General features: G+C 43.0%; 1 protein-coding gene across 1 annotated transcript in view; it reads left to right on the plus strand.

The window, feature by feature from the left end:
* Positions 1–14724, plus strand: part of LOC118425426 (low-density lipoprotein receptor-related protein 2-like) — a 19041-nt gene extending 4317 nt beyond the window's left edge. Inside the window, exons 2-18 of the mRNA XM_035834235.1 lie at positions 38–3424; positions 5368–5478; positions 5705–5821; positions 6241–6357; positions 6501–6611; positions 6787–6962; positions 7415–7570; positions 7925–8063; positions 9047–9270; positions 9641–9790; positions 9978–10116; positions 10369–10480; positions 11075–11151; positions 11938–12048; positions 12417–12530; positions 13037–13153; positions 14410–14724. Of these exons, the coding sequence (XP_035690128.1) occupies positions 38–3424; positions 5368–5478; positions 5705–5821; positions 6241–6357; positions 6501–6611; positions 6787–6962; positions 7415–7570; positions 7925–8063; positions 9047–9270; positions 9641–9790; positions 9978–10116; positions 10369–10480; positions 11075–11151; positions 11938–12048; positions 12417–12530; positions 13037–13153; positions 14410–14699 (5648 nt within the window). The 3' untranslated portion in view covers positions 14700–14724. The remainder of the gene's footprint in view (positions 1–37; positions 3425–5367; positions 5479–5704; positions 5822–6240; positions 6358–6500; positions 6612–6786; positions 6963–7414; positions 7571–7924; positions 8064–9046; positions 9271–9640; positions 9791–9977; positions 10117–10368; positions 10481–11074; positions 11152–11937; positions 12049–12416; positions 12531–13036; positions 13154–14409) is intronic.
* Positions 14725–20103: the final 5379 nt, after the last annotated feature.

The following is a 20103-nucleotide window of genomic DNA, read 5'->3' on the forward strand; positions in this document are numbered from 1 at the left end:
CCAATAAATTGCCAGGGCCTATTTGTGCACAACATAGAGTGTTACAGCCCCGAAGATTTCAAATGTGAAAGTAGTGGAGTATGTGTCCGACCAGAGTGGCATTGTGATGATTATGAAGATTGTGAAGACGGCTCAGATGAGGAAAATTGCACAAACATAGAGTGTTTCAACCCCGAAGATTTCAAGTGTGAAAGTAGTGGAGTATGTGTCCGACCAGAGTGGCATTGTGATGATTATGAAGATTGTGAAGACGGCTCAGATGAGGAAAATTGCACAAGCAAAGAGTGTTACAGCCCCGAAGATTTCAAGTGTGAAAGTAGTGGAGTATGTGTAGATCCATGGAAGCAATGTAATGGTTGGAATGATTGTGAAGACGGTTCAGATGAGGAAAATTGCACAAACATAGAGTGTTACAGCCCCGAAGATTTCAAATGTGAAAGTAGTGGAGTATGTGTACATCCATGGAAGCAATGTAATGGTTGGAATGATTGTGAAGACGGTTCAGATGAAGAAAATTGCACAAGCAAAGAGTGTTTCAACCCCGAATATTTCAAGTGTGAAAGTAGTGGAGTATGTATCCGACCAGAGTGGCATTGTGATGATTATGAAGATTGTGAAGACGGCTCAGATGAGGAAAATTGCACAAGCAAAGAGTGTTTCAACCCCGAAGATTTCAAGTGTGAAAGTAGTGGAGTATGTATTGATCCAGAGAGGCAATGTGATGGTGGGAATGATTGTGAAGACGGTTCAGATGAGGAAAATTGCACAAGCAAAGAGTGTTTCAACCCCGAAGATTTTAAGTGTGAAAGTAGTGGAGTATGTATTGATCCAGAGAGGCAATGTGATGGTGGGGATGATTGTGAAGATGGTTCAGACGAGGAAAATTGCACAAGCAAAGAGTGTTACATCCCCGAAGATTTCAAGTGTAAAAGTAGTGGAGTATGTATTGATCCAGAGAGGCAATGTGATGGTGGGGATGATTGTGAAGATGGTTCAGACGAGGAAAATTGCACAAGCAAAGAGTGTTACATCCCCGAAGATTTCAAGTGTAAAAGTAGTGGAGTATGTATCCGACCAGAGTGGCAATGTGATGGTTATCAAAATTGTGAAGACGGCTCAGATGAGCAAAGTTGCACAAACATAGAGTGTTACAGCCCCGAAGATTTCAAATGTGAAAGTAGTAGAATATGTGTCCCTCCAGAGTGGCAATGTGATGGTAATGATGATTGTGTAGATGGTTCAGATGAGGAAGGTTGCTTGACCAAAGAGTGTTACGACCCAGACTATTTGAAGTGTGAAAGTAGTGGCGTATGTGTCTCTCCACAGAAGCAATGCGATGGTAATGACGATTGTAAAGAGGGTTTAGATGAGGAGGATTGCTTGGCCAAAGAGTGTTACGACCCAGAATATTTGAAGTGTGAAAGTAGTGGCGTATGTGTAGCGCCATGGTGGCAATGTGACGGTAATGTTGATTGTGAAGACGGTTCAGATGAAGAAAACTGCGCAATCGAGAGCTGTGACCACCCAGAAGTGTTCCAGTGCAAACGAAGTGACGTATGTGTCACTCCAGAGTGGCAATGTGACGGTGAGGATGATTGTGAAGATGGTTCAGATGAGGAAAATTGCACAGCCAAAGCGTGTTACGACCCCGAAGATTTCCAGTGTGTAAGCAGTGGAGTATGCGTACCTCCATGGGAGCAATGTAACGGATGGGATGATTGCCCAGACGGTTCGGATGAGAAGAATTGTACAAGTTTAGAGTGTTACAGCCCCGAAGATTTCAAATGTGAAAGTAGTGGAGTATGTGTAGATCCATGGCAGCAATGTGACGGTGAGGATGATTGTGAAGACGGTTCAGATGAGGAACAGTGCACAGTATGCCCCTTGCCGAATTATTTCAAATGTAAAAGTGGTAGCAAGTGTATCTTTTCAAGGAGGCAATGTGACAGTGTTTATAATTGTGAAGACGGTTCAGATGAGGACAATTGCACAAGTAAAGAGTGTTACAGGCCTGGGTCTTTCAGGTGTGACGGTACTGGAGCATGTGTTCCTCCATTGTGGCAATGTGACGGTGTTGATAACTGTGGAGACGGTTCAGATGAGGAGAATTGCCAAGAATGTAACAGCCCCAACTCTTTCAAGTGTGAAGGTAACGCAGCATGTTTCCCCCTATGGGAGCAATGTGACGGCGATAGGGATTGCGCAGACGGTTCAGATGAGGAAAACTGCATAAGCAAAGAGTGTTACATCCCCGACTCTATCAAGTGTGAAAGTAATGGAATATGCGTCTCTCCACAGAGGCAATGCGATGGCGACGATGATTGTTTAGATGGAGCAGATGAGGAAAACTGCACAAGCAAAGAGTGTTTCCGTCCTCAATATTTTAAATGTAATAGTAGTGGAACATGTGTCCGTCCGGAGAAGCAATGTGACGGTAAGGAAGATTGTGACGATGGTGGAGATGAGGAAAATTGCACAAGCAAAGAGTGTCTCAGACCCGACTATTTCAAGTGTGAAAGTAATGGAGTATGTGTCCGGCCAGAGTGGCAATGTGATGGTGAGGATTTTTGTGAAGACCGTTCAGATGAGGAAAATTGCACAGCCAAAGCGTGTTACGACCCCGAAGATTTCCAGTGTGTAAGCAGTGGAGTATGCGTACCACCATGGGAGCAATGTGACGGATGGGATGATTGCCCAGACGGTTCGGATGAGAAGAATTGTACAAGTATAGAGTGTTACAACAACAGGTTCAAGTGCGAAAGTAGTGGAGTATGTCTCCTTCCGAAGTCGGAGTGTGATGGTGTCGATGACTGTGGAGATGGTTCTGATGAGGAAAATTGCACTGTCTGTCCCCTGCCTGATTATTTCAAATGTACAAGTGGTAGCAAGTGCGTTCCTCTAATTCAGCAATGTGACGGCGATGGTAATTGCGAGGACGGCTCGGATGAGGAAAACTGCACAGCCAAAGAGTGTTACGACCCCGACTATTTCAAGTGTGTAAGCAGTGGGGTTTGTATCCATCCGGACAGGCAATGTGATACTGGCGAGCATTGTCAAGACGGTTCAGATGAGGAAAACTGCTCAAGCAAAAAATGCGATTCCGACAAAGTCAGATGTGTAACTAGTGGCGCATGTTTCCCCAAACTAAAGCGATGTGACGGTCGTCATGATTGTCCAGACGGTTCGGATGAAGAATATTGCCGGGAGGAGTGCACCATACCCGACTATCTAAGTCACGTCATTCCAGACTGGCAATGTGACGGTGTCGATGATTGTCGCGACGGTTCAGATGAGAGGAACTGCACAGCGGATGACTGCCCCCTGCCCAAGTTCTTCTGTGAACCCGAGGGTCCATGCCTCCCGGACACGAGGCGCTGCGATGGCGTCGGGGACTGTCGCTACGGGTCCGATGAGCGTGGTTGCGGTAAGCTCATCTTCTCATCATTGTTATTGTCAGTATGTTTCACTCCATACTACGAGTATGCAATACCACGGGTAGGGAAGTCAAATATACAATGTACCGTGTGTAAGATTGTAGTGCAATAAAGTTCTCTACTCCTCTATATCATTGATAATTCTTCTTCTCCTGTAAAATCCTCAAATGGACTCATTATTGCATCAAATAAAAACTGAAATTTGGCAAAAGGGTTAAGTGGGCATATTTCCTCATTTCTACATTTTTCATATCTTCCTCAAATTACGCTATTAATTTTTTTGTCTAACCCAAAAATGGTATTAATTTTTTTCTTTTTTTTCTAACCCAAAAACTCACCTAATGGGCTCCTGTACCCTGATGATAAAACTAAAGCACCCGGAACTTAGCACTGAGGATGAGTTTTACACATTTATCTAATTGCCAAATTGAAATTCAATTTTTGTTGTATATACTGCTCCAAGATATTCTGTTTGAGTAGTTGGGAACAATTTTTAGAACAAAATGCATAGTTTTGTCTTCTGTGCCTTGCTTTTCAGATCAAATGACCTAAAACTTGGTTTTGGGTGCCTAGGAGATATATCCATATCACTTCATTCACACTTTTGGCATGCATAACTTCGAAATGACTAATTTAACGAATTATTCCTGTGATTCTGTGTATATTTTGTGTTTCATTTGTATTTTTCGAACTGATAAAAGATTGTTTTACAGGATATACTAAAGATATTAGCTACTGTAAGGTATATTTATAGATAGATAGACAAGATAGATAAAGAGGTGGCTGTTGGATATCAAAATTTACCTCAGGCACAAATTAGAGGATTATACAAAAAAGTTCAGTAACTATGTGCTATATTTGTATCCCCTTGCTATAGGGTGACGGCAGGCCTGTCTCATACCACTGCGCTTTATGCATGAAATACTGTATACATTTCTGACTAAATAATTCAAATGTAAATAACTCAACTGTTTGAGTGAATGAGTGAGTAACCCATGTGCTTTAAAAACACGAAGATGTCTTTTTACTTCAATTTTTTTGCACCTGGAGTTTTACCGTGGTAACGAAAGAAGTAGAGACCATCATAATTATGTTATGTGAAATTTTGGTGTTCTTTTATTTTTATGTCAGCTGCTTTCTGGATACTTTGAAAGGAACCATTTCAATAGCCACCATGGCTCTTTATTCTGTCTGACCAACTTCTTCGTCCGACAAAATAAAAATTTGTGTTCCCAAGGACTCGTTGGTGTTCCTCCTCGGTGTTCCTGAAACCAAAAACTTAAGGCAGACAACAAAGACCTGCACAGTGCTTGCTTGATTATTTTTCAATTGAATTGTAATGTTTAAACAAACTACTAATACAAGTTTGAGCGTTTTGACTACGTTGCTGGTATGAAACTTAAACTTTATTGCTCAACATTAGTAACGTTACATGATACAGTGCATGGCAGCAGCTTTAAAACAACAAAACTATAAGTCTAATTGAGTTAAAATTAGTTAACAATGACAATGACAATGACCACGAGTTAACAGTACACCTATCAATAGATTTGTTTGAATTACATTAAATTAAAGTCATGTGGGTATGATATGATGGTTGCAGCCAGTGTGGTTTCCTTAATTTTTACAATAGAGTCGTTTTCTCGTGGTTAGAGAGAACTTTCTAAATGATTGGTTTCTTATGATTGGTTTCTCATATCATCATATAATGGACATTAAATACTGCCGTCTTTCACTGCTTTTAAGTGCCAGGGTGTACAAATCCTATTTCACACGTATGTCGCCCATAACAATTTCTAGATGGTGGGCACCAATTCTAATCTTACTGCTAGTGGTGCGCAAGTCGCAAAATGCAAGCTATTGCGGTAAGTTTATGCACACATCAAACACTACCCTTCGGTGTGAAAGTTTTCTTACATTCTATGTTGTCCAGTGTGCAGCAGTGTAGAGTTCCGATGTGAAGGTAGCAGCACATGTGTGGCACCGTCCGGAGTGTGCGACGGAGTCCCCGACTGTGACGACGCGTCAGACGAGCTGCTGTGTCGTGAGTTGTATTACAATTACTACTAAGGGTCAGGGCGACGTATACGGTATGGTCTAAATATGACAGGAGCCCAAACGATAGCAAACTTTCAGAAGCTTTATTTTATTTTTACTAAGCGCAATTATAATGCCTACATTGGTGTTGTAGATTTGCTTATCATCTTCAATTCTAATTGCGGGTTGTAGTAGAAAAAGCTGACATGTCATTTCTATCTACATGTTACCAGAGTCGTGTGCGGAGAAGGGCCAGTGGCAGTGTGACGGCGGTGAGTGCATCACTAACGCCTCGGTGTGTGACGGGGACAGGGACTGCTCTTCTGGGGAGGACGAAGAGAACTGCCCCGGTGGGTTCCTATATATTAACCAGTCATATATTCATCTCTTTTCATGATTAGAGCCTCTGGAACAATACGGTCAAGAGAGTGATTTCAATTTTCAAAGTACTTTTTTATTTTCTCTTCTTTGCACTCATAGTAGATGACCAACACCATGAAAAATGGAATTATTTCTTTCGGCCTGTCTGTATGTCTGTTTGTTTATATTTTCGTCTTTTTATGATCAGCATAACGTTTGAAAGGGTTGATAAATTAAGATAATATTGATAATTAAGTATTGGAAAAATCGATCTAGAGGTCAATGGCGATTTTGGGCCACCTGTAGACTTTCCGCAGTACTGAAGCAGAACGTAAGGATTGGAATCTTTGAATTTGTCAATGGCGCCGTTGATACAACTATTGATACATGCACGTACACTTTCTTGCAGCACCCTGCAATGGTCTCCAGTTGGAGTGTGACGGTGGATGCCTGCCGAAATATCGCGCCTGTGACGGGCTGGGGGACTGTTCGAACGGGCAGGACGAGATCAACTGTACAGCTGGAGGTGAGAATCAATAAACTAGTCTTCATCATACAAAACTCTTATAGGGTAAGGAGAGTTTTATGCAATAGAGAACCCCGGGCAGATAGAATAAATGAGGTTTTGTAAGATGAAAATGCAATGTTGAAGAAACTACTCCCTCCCAGGTTGTGGCGCAGACCAGTTCCCCTGCGCGGACGGTACCTGCCTGCTGGAGTCTCAGCTGTGTGACAACCTGACGGACTGCAGTGGAGGGGAGGACGAGGACGACTGTGGAGGTACGAATATTAGGAACACGAAGCGAACCGTCTACTGTACTTACTAATAGGTATAATGCAGCTAGCTTTATAAATGTTATGGGATGATTCGTTATGTTCGTCTGTATCAATTGATACTTAGAGTAGTTCCTACTTGCACACGCACATAGTCTCACTGGTGACATTTTCCTTACAGACATCCCACCTCCTGGGTTTCCGCTTGGGTTGGCGAGTCGGTACATTCCCGATGTTTACGTCACCGCGAGTTCCGAGTACAAGCCGGAGTTCGCCGCCTCCCAGGCTCGGCACACGCCTCCGACTACACCGGGGTACTGCTGGGTACCACGGTCTGTGCGGGACCAATGGATTCAGGTACCTGATGCTTATCGTTTCTTTGTTACCTCCATGAAAAATGCAAGTGCTCTTTTTGTGCCTATGTGTGTGTGTCTGTGTGTGTCCAAGTCTTTGTGTTTGTGGTCAGCATAACTTTAGAGCCTCTGAATGGAGCTGTAATGACATTTTGTATGTGGGTCGGTGTTGGGAAGATGAAGGTCAAAGTCACCTTTAAGTCTCCTGTTGTGTGCCCTTGGCACTGCAGCAGAACTTTGATCTGGACGTGTAATGGCCTTGTTTTGTTTTGTTTTGGTGGCAGATAGCTTCTGATTCGACTTTCGAGGAGGAAGAAGTGTTGCTTTGGGACCCCTAGCATCATGTTAAATCTATGCTGATTTAATGAAGGATTATGTTCTATTTTGTTTTAATAGCCACCTGAAAGACACGAATATTGGAATCCCTTTGATATATATATATATATTTGGCTGCAGGTTTACTTTGGCAATACGACTGACGTCACCGGTGTCGTCATCAGTGGAGGCGGCGCGAACTGGGACCTGGGCAGTTGGGTCACGTCATTCACTCTGGCCTTCAGTATGGACGGCGCATCGTGGGTTCCATACGGAGGCAGCAGCAACGACGTGCAGGTACGAACTTCAAGGAACAAAGACTTTGTATTGTATTGGGGCAAGGACGTCAGCGACTGCATATACAAGCGGCGACGTGTAGGGTGTGGATCATGACACTGCCCCGCACCTGAATTCACATGTGGCTTAACTGATAGAGCGTTCGGGTCCGAATATAGAGGTCCCGAGTTCGAAACCCGCCGTGCCTTCGACGTTATGCCCATGGGAAGGCACTAAGTTATACGACCTTCCTCACTTCCTAGTAAAACTGGTTACCTGACTGCGCTAATCCCAGCGAGTCCGTGCACGTGATATTTCAAGATATCACTTTGTGTCCTTATCTGGACCTTAATCTTCTTAAACCTTCTTGCACAGGTTTTCCAAGGAAACCGAGACCGGTACAACAGAGTGAGTCGTCCTCTCCCAACCCCTGTGACGTCACGCTACATCCGTCTGTACCCAGCAGGCTACAGGGGCTGGGTTGCCATGGTGATGGAAGTGTACGTCACCAACGGTAAGTCGGCTGTAGATCCAGCTTTAAACCAGAAAAATTATGGCCACCATTATGTTCCATACAATTATACTCTTATTATGTACTTAAAGCCTTATCGTAGTGGATATCAAAAAATAATGTTTTGTTCCATTTTTAAGATTATTCAGATTGTTCAGGTTGCATGTGAATACAAAACAAAAAGCACTGACATCCGTTACGCTAGCCTAGCTTTCCCAATTACATTTATTTTGTATGCCTGTAATCGGGAGCGTTCCCGACCTGGCACAGGTATACTTGTCACTCATTCGCCCAGTCCTCGAGTACGGACACGTTCTGTTGGTCGGTTGCAACGACCAACTGTCTACCAGTATGGAACGGGTTCAAAAGCGTGCCCTCCGTATCATCTCCTGTGGTGGCAGTCGTTCAGTACCAAACCTTCCGTCCTGGAAAGAAAGGAGACAAGCCGCAGCAATAAAGCTGTTTAAGGAAATGCTAAAGCAAGAACACCCGCTACACGATCTTGTGCCCCCCCCCCCCCCCCCCCCCAACGAGCTACAGCATCTGGCAGGCAACTGAGAAATCAGAACATCTTCTCAGTGCCTTAAGCAAGAACTGAAAGACTGAGACGGTCCTTTGTGCACACAGCTGTCAGACTGTTCAATTACTCTTCTGCTCAGTAATGTTACTGGGTCTCGCACTGGCCTTCCGGTTGTTTCACTTACTGACTCGTTTGTAACCTGCATTTGTATGTCTATGCCATGTTTTTTATTGAGACCATTTGTAACAAATCGCACTTAATTCAGGAGGTCTGTGGCCCCCTGCTCACGTGGATTTGTGTGTGTGAAAACAAATAATCTACAGTTTGATAGATTAGTTTCCAGGTGGGCTCTAAACACAACCACTGGTGTCTTGGACCAGGAGTTTCAAAATTAATGAAATCACTATATAGTGCATTTTTGGTACTCTGTTACCCACCTCTAACAACAGCCTGCTGATCTCTTCAGACGAAAACGCCTGGCTGAAGCAAGACGAGTACGTTCCACTGGGAGTTGGACTCGATCCCAACGATCCCGCTGCGGTTCCGAAGATTCCCGACCTCCACATGACCGCGTCATCGCGAAGGGACGAGTTCTACCCGTGGCAGGCCCGCCTGAACAACGGGGAGGGACCGCAGCTGGGGGCCTGCTGGTCTCCGGCTAAGTATCTGGACACGGACCAGTGGCTACAGGTATTTATTTTTGGGCCACAATACGTAGTCTAATAGATTAGGTGAGAATTGTATTCAACGTAAATGGTATGAAATGAAGATGGTAAAGATCTCAGGCTCAGAGCTCAGGCCTAAGCGGTCCTGGGTTCGTAACCTGCCATGTCACCAATCTTGTGCCCTTGGGAAAAGCACTTTACAAGACTTTCCTCACTTCACTCATGTGCAAAATGAGTACATAGCTTCGGCTAGGACCGTCCCTCGGATAGGGCGTAAAATGGAGGTCCCGTGTTTGAGGGGAGCCACACCTTAAGCACGTTACAGATCTCACTACACTTATCATGAAGAGTACGTGGTCTGAAAAACATAGCTTGGTTTCTCCTTTTCACTCCAGATTAAGCACGACAACGTGTACGAAGTTGTCGGTGTCATCACCCAGGGGGCGTACAACACGGACTTCTGGGTGAGGTCTTACAGGCTGGCGTTCTCTGTGAATGGAGAATGGACCATGGACACAGACGGCACCGGACACAGTGAAGACATGGTCAGTCAGTTTAGCTATACTTGTGAAATCAGACGAGGCAATATGGCGTTCAAGAATTAAAAGTGTAGAACCATATATCTGAATGGTTCAATGCTTGTCTGCCCACGAAGTAATCTATTTTACTACCTTCTCTAAGTTTCCATGTAGCATGACAGCAGCTGTATAACAAGAGATTCGTTTGTTTCAGGTGTTCCAAGGAATCGCCGACAGCCACCGCTATGCTCGCAACATGTTGGACAAACCGGTGTTTGCACTCTACACTCGCTTCTACCCACTCAGCGTCCACAGTCGGGTCGCACTGAGGGTCGAGATTCTCGTCAAATATGGTAAGACGTCTTATGTATTACATTAGTCAATATGTGCTTTACTTACTTAATTCTAGTTTTCTAGCACTCTACATAAAACAGCATTCTGTAGTCAAGTGACTAATGTTACACTGTTTGCAATCTAAAATAGTCCCACTTACAAAATGATCAATGTGATTTATTCGACACTGATGAAGTATGAGCTCCAATTTAAACACAAATTTTGATAAAGACGTGGTCACAATTTTAGCTGTACCAATTACCATTATTTAGGGACCGGGTGTGCATCTCATGAGGTCTTCTGTAACGGAACATGTCGACCAAGAGAAACTTTCTGTCGGCTTTTTGACGGATGTGTGCCGCGGCGCTATTACTCCGGAGACAAGTAAATACAATCACAACTTTCCTCACATGTATGGGGATAGCTAAAAGCCTGTTGAGGCAGTATACCAGTTGTTGTGCTGCCCCTATGACTGATTAATCAGCCGTAGGGCTGATTAAAAAGCTACGGGACTGATGATGATGATGGGGATAGCTATTGTGGAATATTTTGGTGACTATTATCATGATAGAACTAACTGTTGGTGATTACGAAGATGACTGTTCTAAAAATGTCCTGTTGTCAGGTTACAGAGTAAAAGTGCACTTAGAATGATCATCGCCATAATGATGGTAAAACAAAGTGTATGAGGACATTTATATTCAGATATACATTCACGTTCTTAAAGTGAATTATTGAATCTAGAAGAAAGACGTCATTATCATTATGAGAGTACCATCGACAGGGCAGTATGTACATGTACGCATGGAAGTTCATCAGTGACGGGTATCGACATTGTAACACGCTATTTCAGTATGTTTACCAACAAACGTCGTGACAACAAATCCTTAGATACTCTTGGCTTCTATAGCAGGTAAACATGCAAAAATATACTAAAACATGGGATCTCAATGAAAAAGAAAGAAAACTGTGTTTCAGACCTATATGTGAGGAAGTGCTTGATGCAGAGTGCGGACTGGAACTGGCCATGGATTTGGAGGCTCTCGGATGTTTGGGTTCGTTGGTTCACCTTTTATAACAACATACATAGACAGATTATGATCATAGAAAGTAGACTATGTGTATATGCAAGTGTTTGACAGATGAACAGACAGTCTTGTTCGTAGATGCCATTGCAGACTGCTTGCACGAAAACACATCTGCGTCGGTAGAAGTAGCATTGATATGCACCAAAAAGTAGTTACTCAAGCAACTTGATATGGTTTTGGAAACGGTCAGATGTTTCAACTGGAATCCACCAGTTTTTGTCAGTGACACTGGAGTGATCTGGAAGAAACAGGTCTTCAGCTTGAAATTGCCTTACCTTTGATTTCTTTGGAATCCAAATTGTCTTCAAGTCTGAATTGTCTTACAACGTTTCCTATTGGACATCTGAAATTGTCTTCATTCATAGTTAAGAGTATACAGACCTGTTTCTTCCAGATCACTTCAGTGTCACTGACGAAAACTGGTGGATTCCAGTGGAAACGTCTGACCGTTTCCAAAACCATATCCAGTTGCTTGAGTAACTACTTTTTGGCGTATCTTATTACCTGGATGTCTAACCTACATCGACGTAGCATTGATATGAATTCTGATGCAGCTTTCAGCACTGGACTTTTGACACGATATTTTGTCAGTACAACGTCTTCTCTAAGACTTCCTCTCGGACAACCAAGTTTGCTGCACTCTCCTCTCTCTCTCCGCACACCCCCTTCCTCCTTGGGTCAGAGCTTTACTGTGCAACTCATAACGTTACATACCTGCCATTTAAAAATGATTGTCCCCTCTTCCCCTTGTAGAGATCGACAGTCAGTTCAGCCAGTGTGGGGACGGTGAAAGGTTCCATGCCAGTCTGGCTTGTGACGGGACTGAAGACTGCTCCACAGGGGAGGACGAGGCGAGCTGTGACGGTAAGAATTCTCCTGGTACATCTGTGCGAGAAAAGACAATGACACCACAGTCTCGAAACGAAGGCAAATATGCAGGTTATCTAGCTGCTAGGTTTAGATTGCAATGGAATATTCAAAGACATCGTCATGCTTTTATTTGTACCCACATGCAACATTTGGATACTTTCTAATTTCCGTTCCGTCCGTTTCCTTATTCTGCTGGCAAGGGATGTTTTTTCTACTCAATATGATACTTGAATCTTCTTTTACTTGATGTAATGCTTGAACCTTATACTCTACCAATAGAATGCTTGAATATCCTACGTATCATAATGCTTAAGCCACAATTCTACAAACTACTCGCGCTCTACACTTTGTGTTTCCCCCAGAGTGTGCGATGGAGTGTTTGACTGGTTCCAGTGACCCCTGCATCTCCAGAGGTTGGATCTGTGACGAAATAAACGACTGTTTGGATGGAAAGGACGAGGAAGGCTGTGTGCAGGGTAGGTGTTTGACTGATATACTAATGCCAGGGTCGCATTTCCGATTGGAAAGTCTGAACAAGAAAAAGCTGGATTGAGTGAGTTCTCGTGTAAAATCTGGATTTGTCGTCTTTAAAATTATTTTGAAATTTAAGCACAAAATGTTTACTATTTTGTGTTATCATCCGAAAGGAAACCATCTAGCATTAGGATTACAATGATGATAACTTTATTGCACAATTGTACAAGGTACAAAGTAACAAAATATGCCATCTACTGGCACATAACTACAGTTCCGTAGGCTGGCTAATCTACCAAATACTAGAGTGTGTAGAATGGGATGAAAATGGGATTATATATCTTTTATGTACACCATGGCCATACAGGGGTTGTCACATGTTAAATTTGTGGTCCAACGATACGAATGATAATATAAAAGTATTATCTAGTATACGTATGCCCCCTATGATTTCTAATGCCGTGTTGACATGCTTTAACAGTGCTGTGTACTTGGAACTCTCCGACAGGTGTGCCCAAACACTGCTTCTTCACCTGCCGTCACAGCGTCACCTGTCTGCCGTCACGTCAGCTGGGGGACGGGCGTCAGGACTGTGCTGACGGCGAGGACGAAAGACCCAGCGACGGTAAGTCGCAACCGCACTGATAATACTACCGCCCTATTTCCAGCTGCAGTTGACTACGAATTTTAACTTGAAAGTACATCTGTGTTGGTAGAAGTCATTCTAGAAATAGTTGAACTGTAATTTCCAACACCAAAATTTGGGTGAGGCCAATTTTGGTGTTGGAAATTACAGTTCAACTATTTCAAGAATGACTACGAATTTTGTCCAACTTAAACAGTACACATCCTAAAGTTTCAACTGTAGGCACGAAAGTCCTGACATGGTACTGATTAAGATGGTGTTTTGAGGATCAAATGCAAAAGCAGCAATGTGAAAAAACGTTTATGTACCCAACTTGATGTCACTGTTATACCCCTATAGTGGAAATATTAAAAAAAGAGCTAATTTGTACAAAATCCCTCGCTTGTGATTGAATCAAGGAGTGTATCCGTAAGTAATATTTTCTTTGGCAAGTTGGAAGCCAACTGGCACCCCGGGTTCCAATATACTTTATGATGCAGGTGTAGTGATTGTGTCTGACAGTAAAACCCAGTGCCTGAATTATTGATATGTCCGTATGTTGTTTGTTCCATCTCATATTGCAACTTGATCTACCTTACATCTCCCTTATTGTAAAAAAACAGCAATGATATTGACCGTGTATATATGGGTGTAGAGATGGCAATGTCGTGATAGTCTCTACAGGCGGAGATCCCGATCAGAATCTGTAATTGTAAACTTTTTTCCCTTAAAAACAGTTAAAACATTTCCACTTCGATTCATGCCACCTTATATCGACTGATTGACTTGAGATGTAGGATTTATAAACAGGAGACCCCACTAATAAGCACCCTGTTCTAAATCTCTCCAATTTGGATCTCTCTCAAGCTCTCTCCATCCATCCATCTATATCTACTTATCCATTAATCAACAGTATGAGTCTACATGTATCTCTATCTCGCGCTATATATATGACTGAAATGAGACAATCTATATATCTTTTTATTTGAAATTCTCTATTATCATATATACACCATCTCTCTCTGTCTCTCTCTATATATATATTATGTTAAAAACTTAAAGTCCTTCCCGCGCCTGATGGCGCATAGGGCGGCACCCATCTCCGTTTCAGTAGCCCTGGGCCACATAACGCAATCACTACAGCAGGGGGCTAGTCCACTGGTAGTGGTGTGTGTTCAACTTCCATATATAGACCATCTATCTATTTGTAACGTTATATATGATGTACTGACACGAGCACAAATCTGTTTCTGCAGTTGAAGCGGCCCTGGAGCGCAGGTGGGGCTCCTGCAGCTACAGCTGTCCGTCCGTCCACGGTAACGCGTCATGCGTTCCTGACGCGTTCAGCTGTGACGGTGACGCGGACTGTTTGGAGGAAGAGGACGAGCAGGGCTGTGAAGACAACATACAGAGGACACACCCGGAATGCCTGACGTTCTACTGCAGCCTCCCCGGCTCCCCGGACTTCTTTTACTGCGTGCACAGCAATGTGATCTGTGACGGGTACCCGGACTGTGCATCAGGGGAGCACGTTTTAATTTTTTAAATTCAATTCTTATTTCAATCTTTATTGTAAGAAAGAAACAGGTTGGTACATGAGCAGTCAGTATTCAATCATCTACAATATATAACGTTACACAAAATACCTTTGATAGCTGTTACGAACGAAGACAATTGAACAAAGACAGGAGCTATGGATACGTTACAAAACAGAAGAATTTTCAGCAACAAGTGATGAAAGATCGGTGACACCAAAAAGTGAGAACTTGCTAGCTAAAACCTTTGCCTAGTCTGTGGTTAACAGAATTTAACGTGGGACTCGCATTGCCAATGGCGGTGCAGAAAAGGTGATATTTTGCCTGCCACTGTAGGATACATCTGTTCAATGTTTTATTGTTTTGGAGGGGGGACAAGTGACCATAAATAATTCCATTGTTATTGAAACCTGCGAGATGCTAACGTTATCTTTTCCACTACTTGTCAGGGAACAGCAATTTTTTTGACAGTGTGGCATTCAGCGAATAGATGTACTATCGTTTGCTTTTCTATCAGGGGAGGACGAGCAGGGGTGTGGTGGGGCGGCCGGCGATTCCGCTCTACCCAGCACCGCGCTGAGCGTCGGTCAGCCAGCTGATTCTGTGGGTCACCAACCACAGGAAGGGTCGACCGCAGAACCGACAAGTGGGCAAGGGGCGTTCGAAGATCAAACAGGTGCAAGTCAACTTACTTACTTACTTAATCCTCTTCTGTACTCAGTGGTACGTAAGGCTTCAGGAAGTTCTTCCATCGTTGTCTGTCGTCAGCAACTCTTGGTGCCTCATCCAATGAGAAACCCCTGTTCTTCACCTCCTTCTCTATGCAGCGCCTCCATGTCTCTTTCGGCCTTCCTCTCGCTCTCTTTCCCTGTGGGGTCCACCGCAGTGCAGTTCTAGGTAAACTGTCTGGCTTCATGTGGCAGATGTGTCCTAACCACCACCATCTACGTGCCGCTTTTTCTTCGTTGACTGGAATTAGACCTGTTTTGGCATGTAGTCTTTTGTTTGATATGGTGTTAAGCCAGAAGATCCTCAAGATTATGCGCAAACACTTGTTTTGAAAAACATTGAGCTCGTGTTTGATGTGTGCTGTCTCCTTCCAGCACTCTGCTCCGTACAGGAGTACACTGAGCACATTACTCTTGTAGATCTTGACTTTTGTGATGATATTTATGCTGGTACTTACAGGCCTGAGGATTGCAAAAGCTTGATTTGCTTGGCTTATTCTCGTATCCACTTCTTTGGTGCAGTCGCCGTCATTAGTTACTTTAAGTGCAAGTCAAAGGCCAATGATTTTCTGCCGGAATTTGATCCCAGCTGCTTTATAAATTACAGTATAATTGTCTTTTTAAAAGGGGTTTGAACGTAAACACACATTACGCTTCAAGTAGTGGGCTCATAGCGTCAAGGGGTAGGAATGAACACTTGAATATGACTATTGTTTCATACCGATTCATAAACCTGGTCCTCAGGCTTTGTTTTTATTTATTTATTTTCTTTTCCAATAAAACATATTTTCAAAAAGTCAGAGAACCAACTAATTTAATTGGTGTGGGTAAAGTAAAATAAGGATTAACTTACTCTATATACAAGTATTGAAGCATATTACGAGGGGCGTGCAATAAGTAATGGTCCTGACCCACTTCCAGTTGTCTGATCTACATGAAATATTTTGTATGTGTAATAATTCATATCTCTATGGGTTATGTTGCAAAAGACAGCTCTGAACTAATTGTGGTTTCTGATTTACTGGTGTTTGAACTTAGTCAGGTGCGAAATGGACCAGGTGTGAAATGGAACCAGTTGAGTGTCGCGCAGTGATCCGGTTTTTGTATTTGAAAGGACGCACACCAAAGAAGACTTTTGATGAAATAAATGAAACTTATGGTGATGATGCCCCATCATATGACCTTGTAAAACGTTGGCATCCTGAATTCAAACGTGGCTGGAAGTCTGTGGAAACAGCTCCCAGACCTGGTCGTCCCTCTTGTGCCATTGATGAGGCATCAGTTGGAGGACCAACCTGGGGTGTCCTACAAAATCGGTGTCCAGAGCTGCATCAAACGATGGGAGAAATGCATAACTCTGGGTGATTCCTATGAAGAGAAAGACTAATAACTGTGCCAAGTTTCATTAATCTCCTGCTATGGGAAATGGGTCAGGACCATTACTAATTGCACGCCCCTCGTATGTATAAAACTATTCACTATTCACACGATCTCTAAAAAATGCCATCCTGCCGGTAAAGAAACATTTCATTAAATTTCAAAGTTCGAAAACATTTCTTTTTCAGGAACCTGTTTGGTGTAGAAGTAGTACCGTTACGGTAACTATCTATATTCAGTCTTTTTTTATTTTGTTATGTTACCTTTCTTCTCTGGTTGCAGGTCTGTATGCAAGGAGCCATGGGCCACAGAACCGGGCCATGACTTGGGTTGTGGCCTCCGCAGTGAGCTGTTTGATTGTTTATCACCTGGCGTTTTGATCAGTACAAGACATCGGGTGTAAGACGCAACAATGTCTGGAAATCGCTAAAACAAAATCGTCTGATTGTTTATCACCTGGCGTTTTGAATCAGTACAAGATCTCGGTTGAAAGACTCAACAATGTCTGGAAATCGCTAAAACAAAATAGTCTCTCTGTCAGCTGGCTTTCAAATGAGTACATGTACATGATATCTGGTGTAAGTCGCAGCGATTTGTTTGGAAATCGCTGAAAAGAATAGACCGGTAACCATTTAATCAGGAGCTCGCCGCTATCCCTTCGGTGCTGGGACTGTAGACAGCCCGCCCATTTAATTAGCGCACGCAGAATTTTTACGGGATTGATTTAAGTTACAGCGCCCCTCGAGCTCTGGCGGCTAAAACTCAAAAACTATCTGAAGGGACAGGCTGACAGAAACATGGCCGACGCTCAGCAGACTGGTCCGGGTAAATATAAAACATAAGGTAAACAGAGGACAATGGCAACCACTGCCAACCAGGCTGTAAGAAATAACAGGAAAAGCATATCTTAAGCATTGATATGTGTTGATTCCTTCAACTTCAAAATGTGTGAATCATTTAACTTGAAATCCGCTGCCTAGTCCAAACTGTTGTTCGGAATGTATCCTGGTTCAAATGTCGAATGTAAAACCACAGTCTATATAATGATAAACTAATCAACTTCAAACAATTCATCTTCTACCTTATATAGAAATGGAGTCAAGCCATTTAAACTGCTTAGATACGGACTAAGCTCAGTAATTTCACCCTTGATTTATGCAGTTATTTCATTTTTCATATTTGTTCAGTATATTCACATTGTATGCTGACTTTGTCTGCAATTAGCCCTTGATTATGGTTGAAGAGATTCATCAGTCACGTGTGTAAACATTAAATAGAATTTTTCATCAAACAGTGACTAGTTTTGACAGGTAAGCAAACATACCTCCAAATTTTCGATGACTGTCAGTCCATCATGATCACGGAGTGACCTAGTTCTCGCGCCACATTGTAACGACCAAACCTATCTCTGACACTATTAAGATCATTGACCAAGAACCACGTAATGCACATAGGAAGGTTAAAGAAGCGGTCCACATACAGTTGGAAAGTGCGAAACTGAACCGGAACGATGGATGGGAGCTGCCCAAATCCTACTTACCTCTACTTCGCAAGGAGGCGGGGGTGAGGGGCAGAAGATCCACGCAAGTCTCGACCTAGTTCTCGCAACTCTCGCGAGAACTAGGTCACTCCGTGATCATAATGGACTGACAGTCATCGAAAATTTGGAGGTATGTTTGCTTACCTGTCAAAACTAGTCACTGATGAAAAATTCTATTTAACCCTTGATTATGGATTTGCAGTAAAGTTGTTGTTAGTAATCATGAAAGAACCTAGCTTACAATCTACCCTGTCTGTAAATGTTTTTCTTACAAGTTTTGGGTGCATGCAGAAGATCATACGAAAAAGGGGCTAATGAATAGTGTAGCATGGCACCGGATGGTACACATTAATAATTGAAGTTAGTCTTGTTGCACGTTAATTATTCAAGCTTTAATAAAGGCAAGTTTCATCAGGATGCTAATCAGTCAATGGATATTATAGATAACAAAGTTTGTTGATAATTCTCACAACCACGTCTTTTTACCAAACAGATGTTTCGGTGACCGTCTGTGGCCAATAGGGAAGTAAAGGTTTTCTTGTATGTTATATCAGCTAGAAAATATTATAACAACACCAACCAGAGTCACAAATACCTCCACCACATCACTAGATGTGATCCTGACCAACGAGAAAACTACACCATCAGGGGACACATGAGGGACAAGGGGGGGGGGGGGGGGGTAGTGATCACGCTATGACTTTTACCTATCATAGGAACAAAAGTCCTAGGCCACAACCTAAAGTCATCAGCAGAAGAGTTAACAAGTCGTTCAATGAAGAGAGATATCGCGAAGACCTTGCACAAATACCATGGCATATCATAGAAAACTTCCCTACTATAGAAAAACAGGTCGAGGTCTGGGACCAGTTGGTTACCAGTGTAACCTTTTAAGTACTTGTGGCATACTAGTACTGTAACTCATGTTATATATGGCCTCCTTTGGTCAATATTGACCATGGTAAAATCATAATTGATATCCGCCCTACAGCGTCGACTGTGGCTAAACAGTCCTATACGAGAATGACAGTCTCTGCCACATAGGGTACATGTACATCTGTAAGTTGACTCAGGTCTGTTGCAGAGCTCTTTTCGCAGGATCCGCTTTTCTTCTGCCATGCACATAAGTCTGGTTTCTCCTGATTTTAGCTGCCTGGACGATGTGCATCTCCAGCTGGATCTGTCATCTGTAACTCATGAACGTGGATAAAAGTCATGAAGCAGAATGAGGAGGGTATAACCTCAGTGTCATGTTTTAAACTTCATACTGTCGCAGTGACACCTGTGAAATGAAGTAGAACCACTTACTATATATATTGCCCTATGCAAGGTGACAGTGTACCGGTGCAATGGCCTAGTGGTTAGAGTGTTCACCTTGCATTCGGTAGGTCGTGAGTTCGAACCCCGGCCGGGTCATACCAAAGACTTTAAAAATGGTACATGCTGCTTTCTCTGCTTAGCACTCAGCACTAAAGAGAAAGAGTATGGAAGTTAAACACACATCACTACCAGCGGACCAGCCCCCTGCTGTAGTGGCTTGCACATGTGTGGCCCAAGGGCTACTCGAAATGGAGATGGGCGCCACCCCAAAAGCATCTGCACAGATGTAAGGGTAACTTTAACTTTAACTTAAGGTGACAGTCACCTAAACGTCGGCTAGGTATAAACCCTTGGTTGTGTTAAAACAAAATTTTCTAATATAGCTATATGAATTGTAAATCAGATTTTTCTTCTTACCGTTTTTGTAAGAACATTTGTTGTTTGTTATGA

The sequence above is a fragment of the Branchiostoma floridae genome, chromosome 11 (assembly GCF_000003815.2).
Source record: "Branchiostoma floridae strain S238N-H82 chromosome 11, Bfl_VNyyK, whole genome shotgun sequence".
NCBI classification, from domain to species: domain Eukaryota; kingdom Metazoa; phylum Chordata; class Leptocardii; order Amphioxiformes; family Branchiostomatidae; genus Branchiostoma; species Branchiostoma floridae.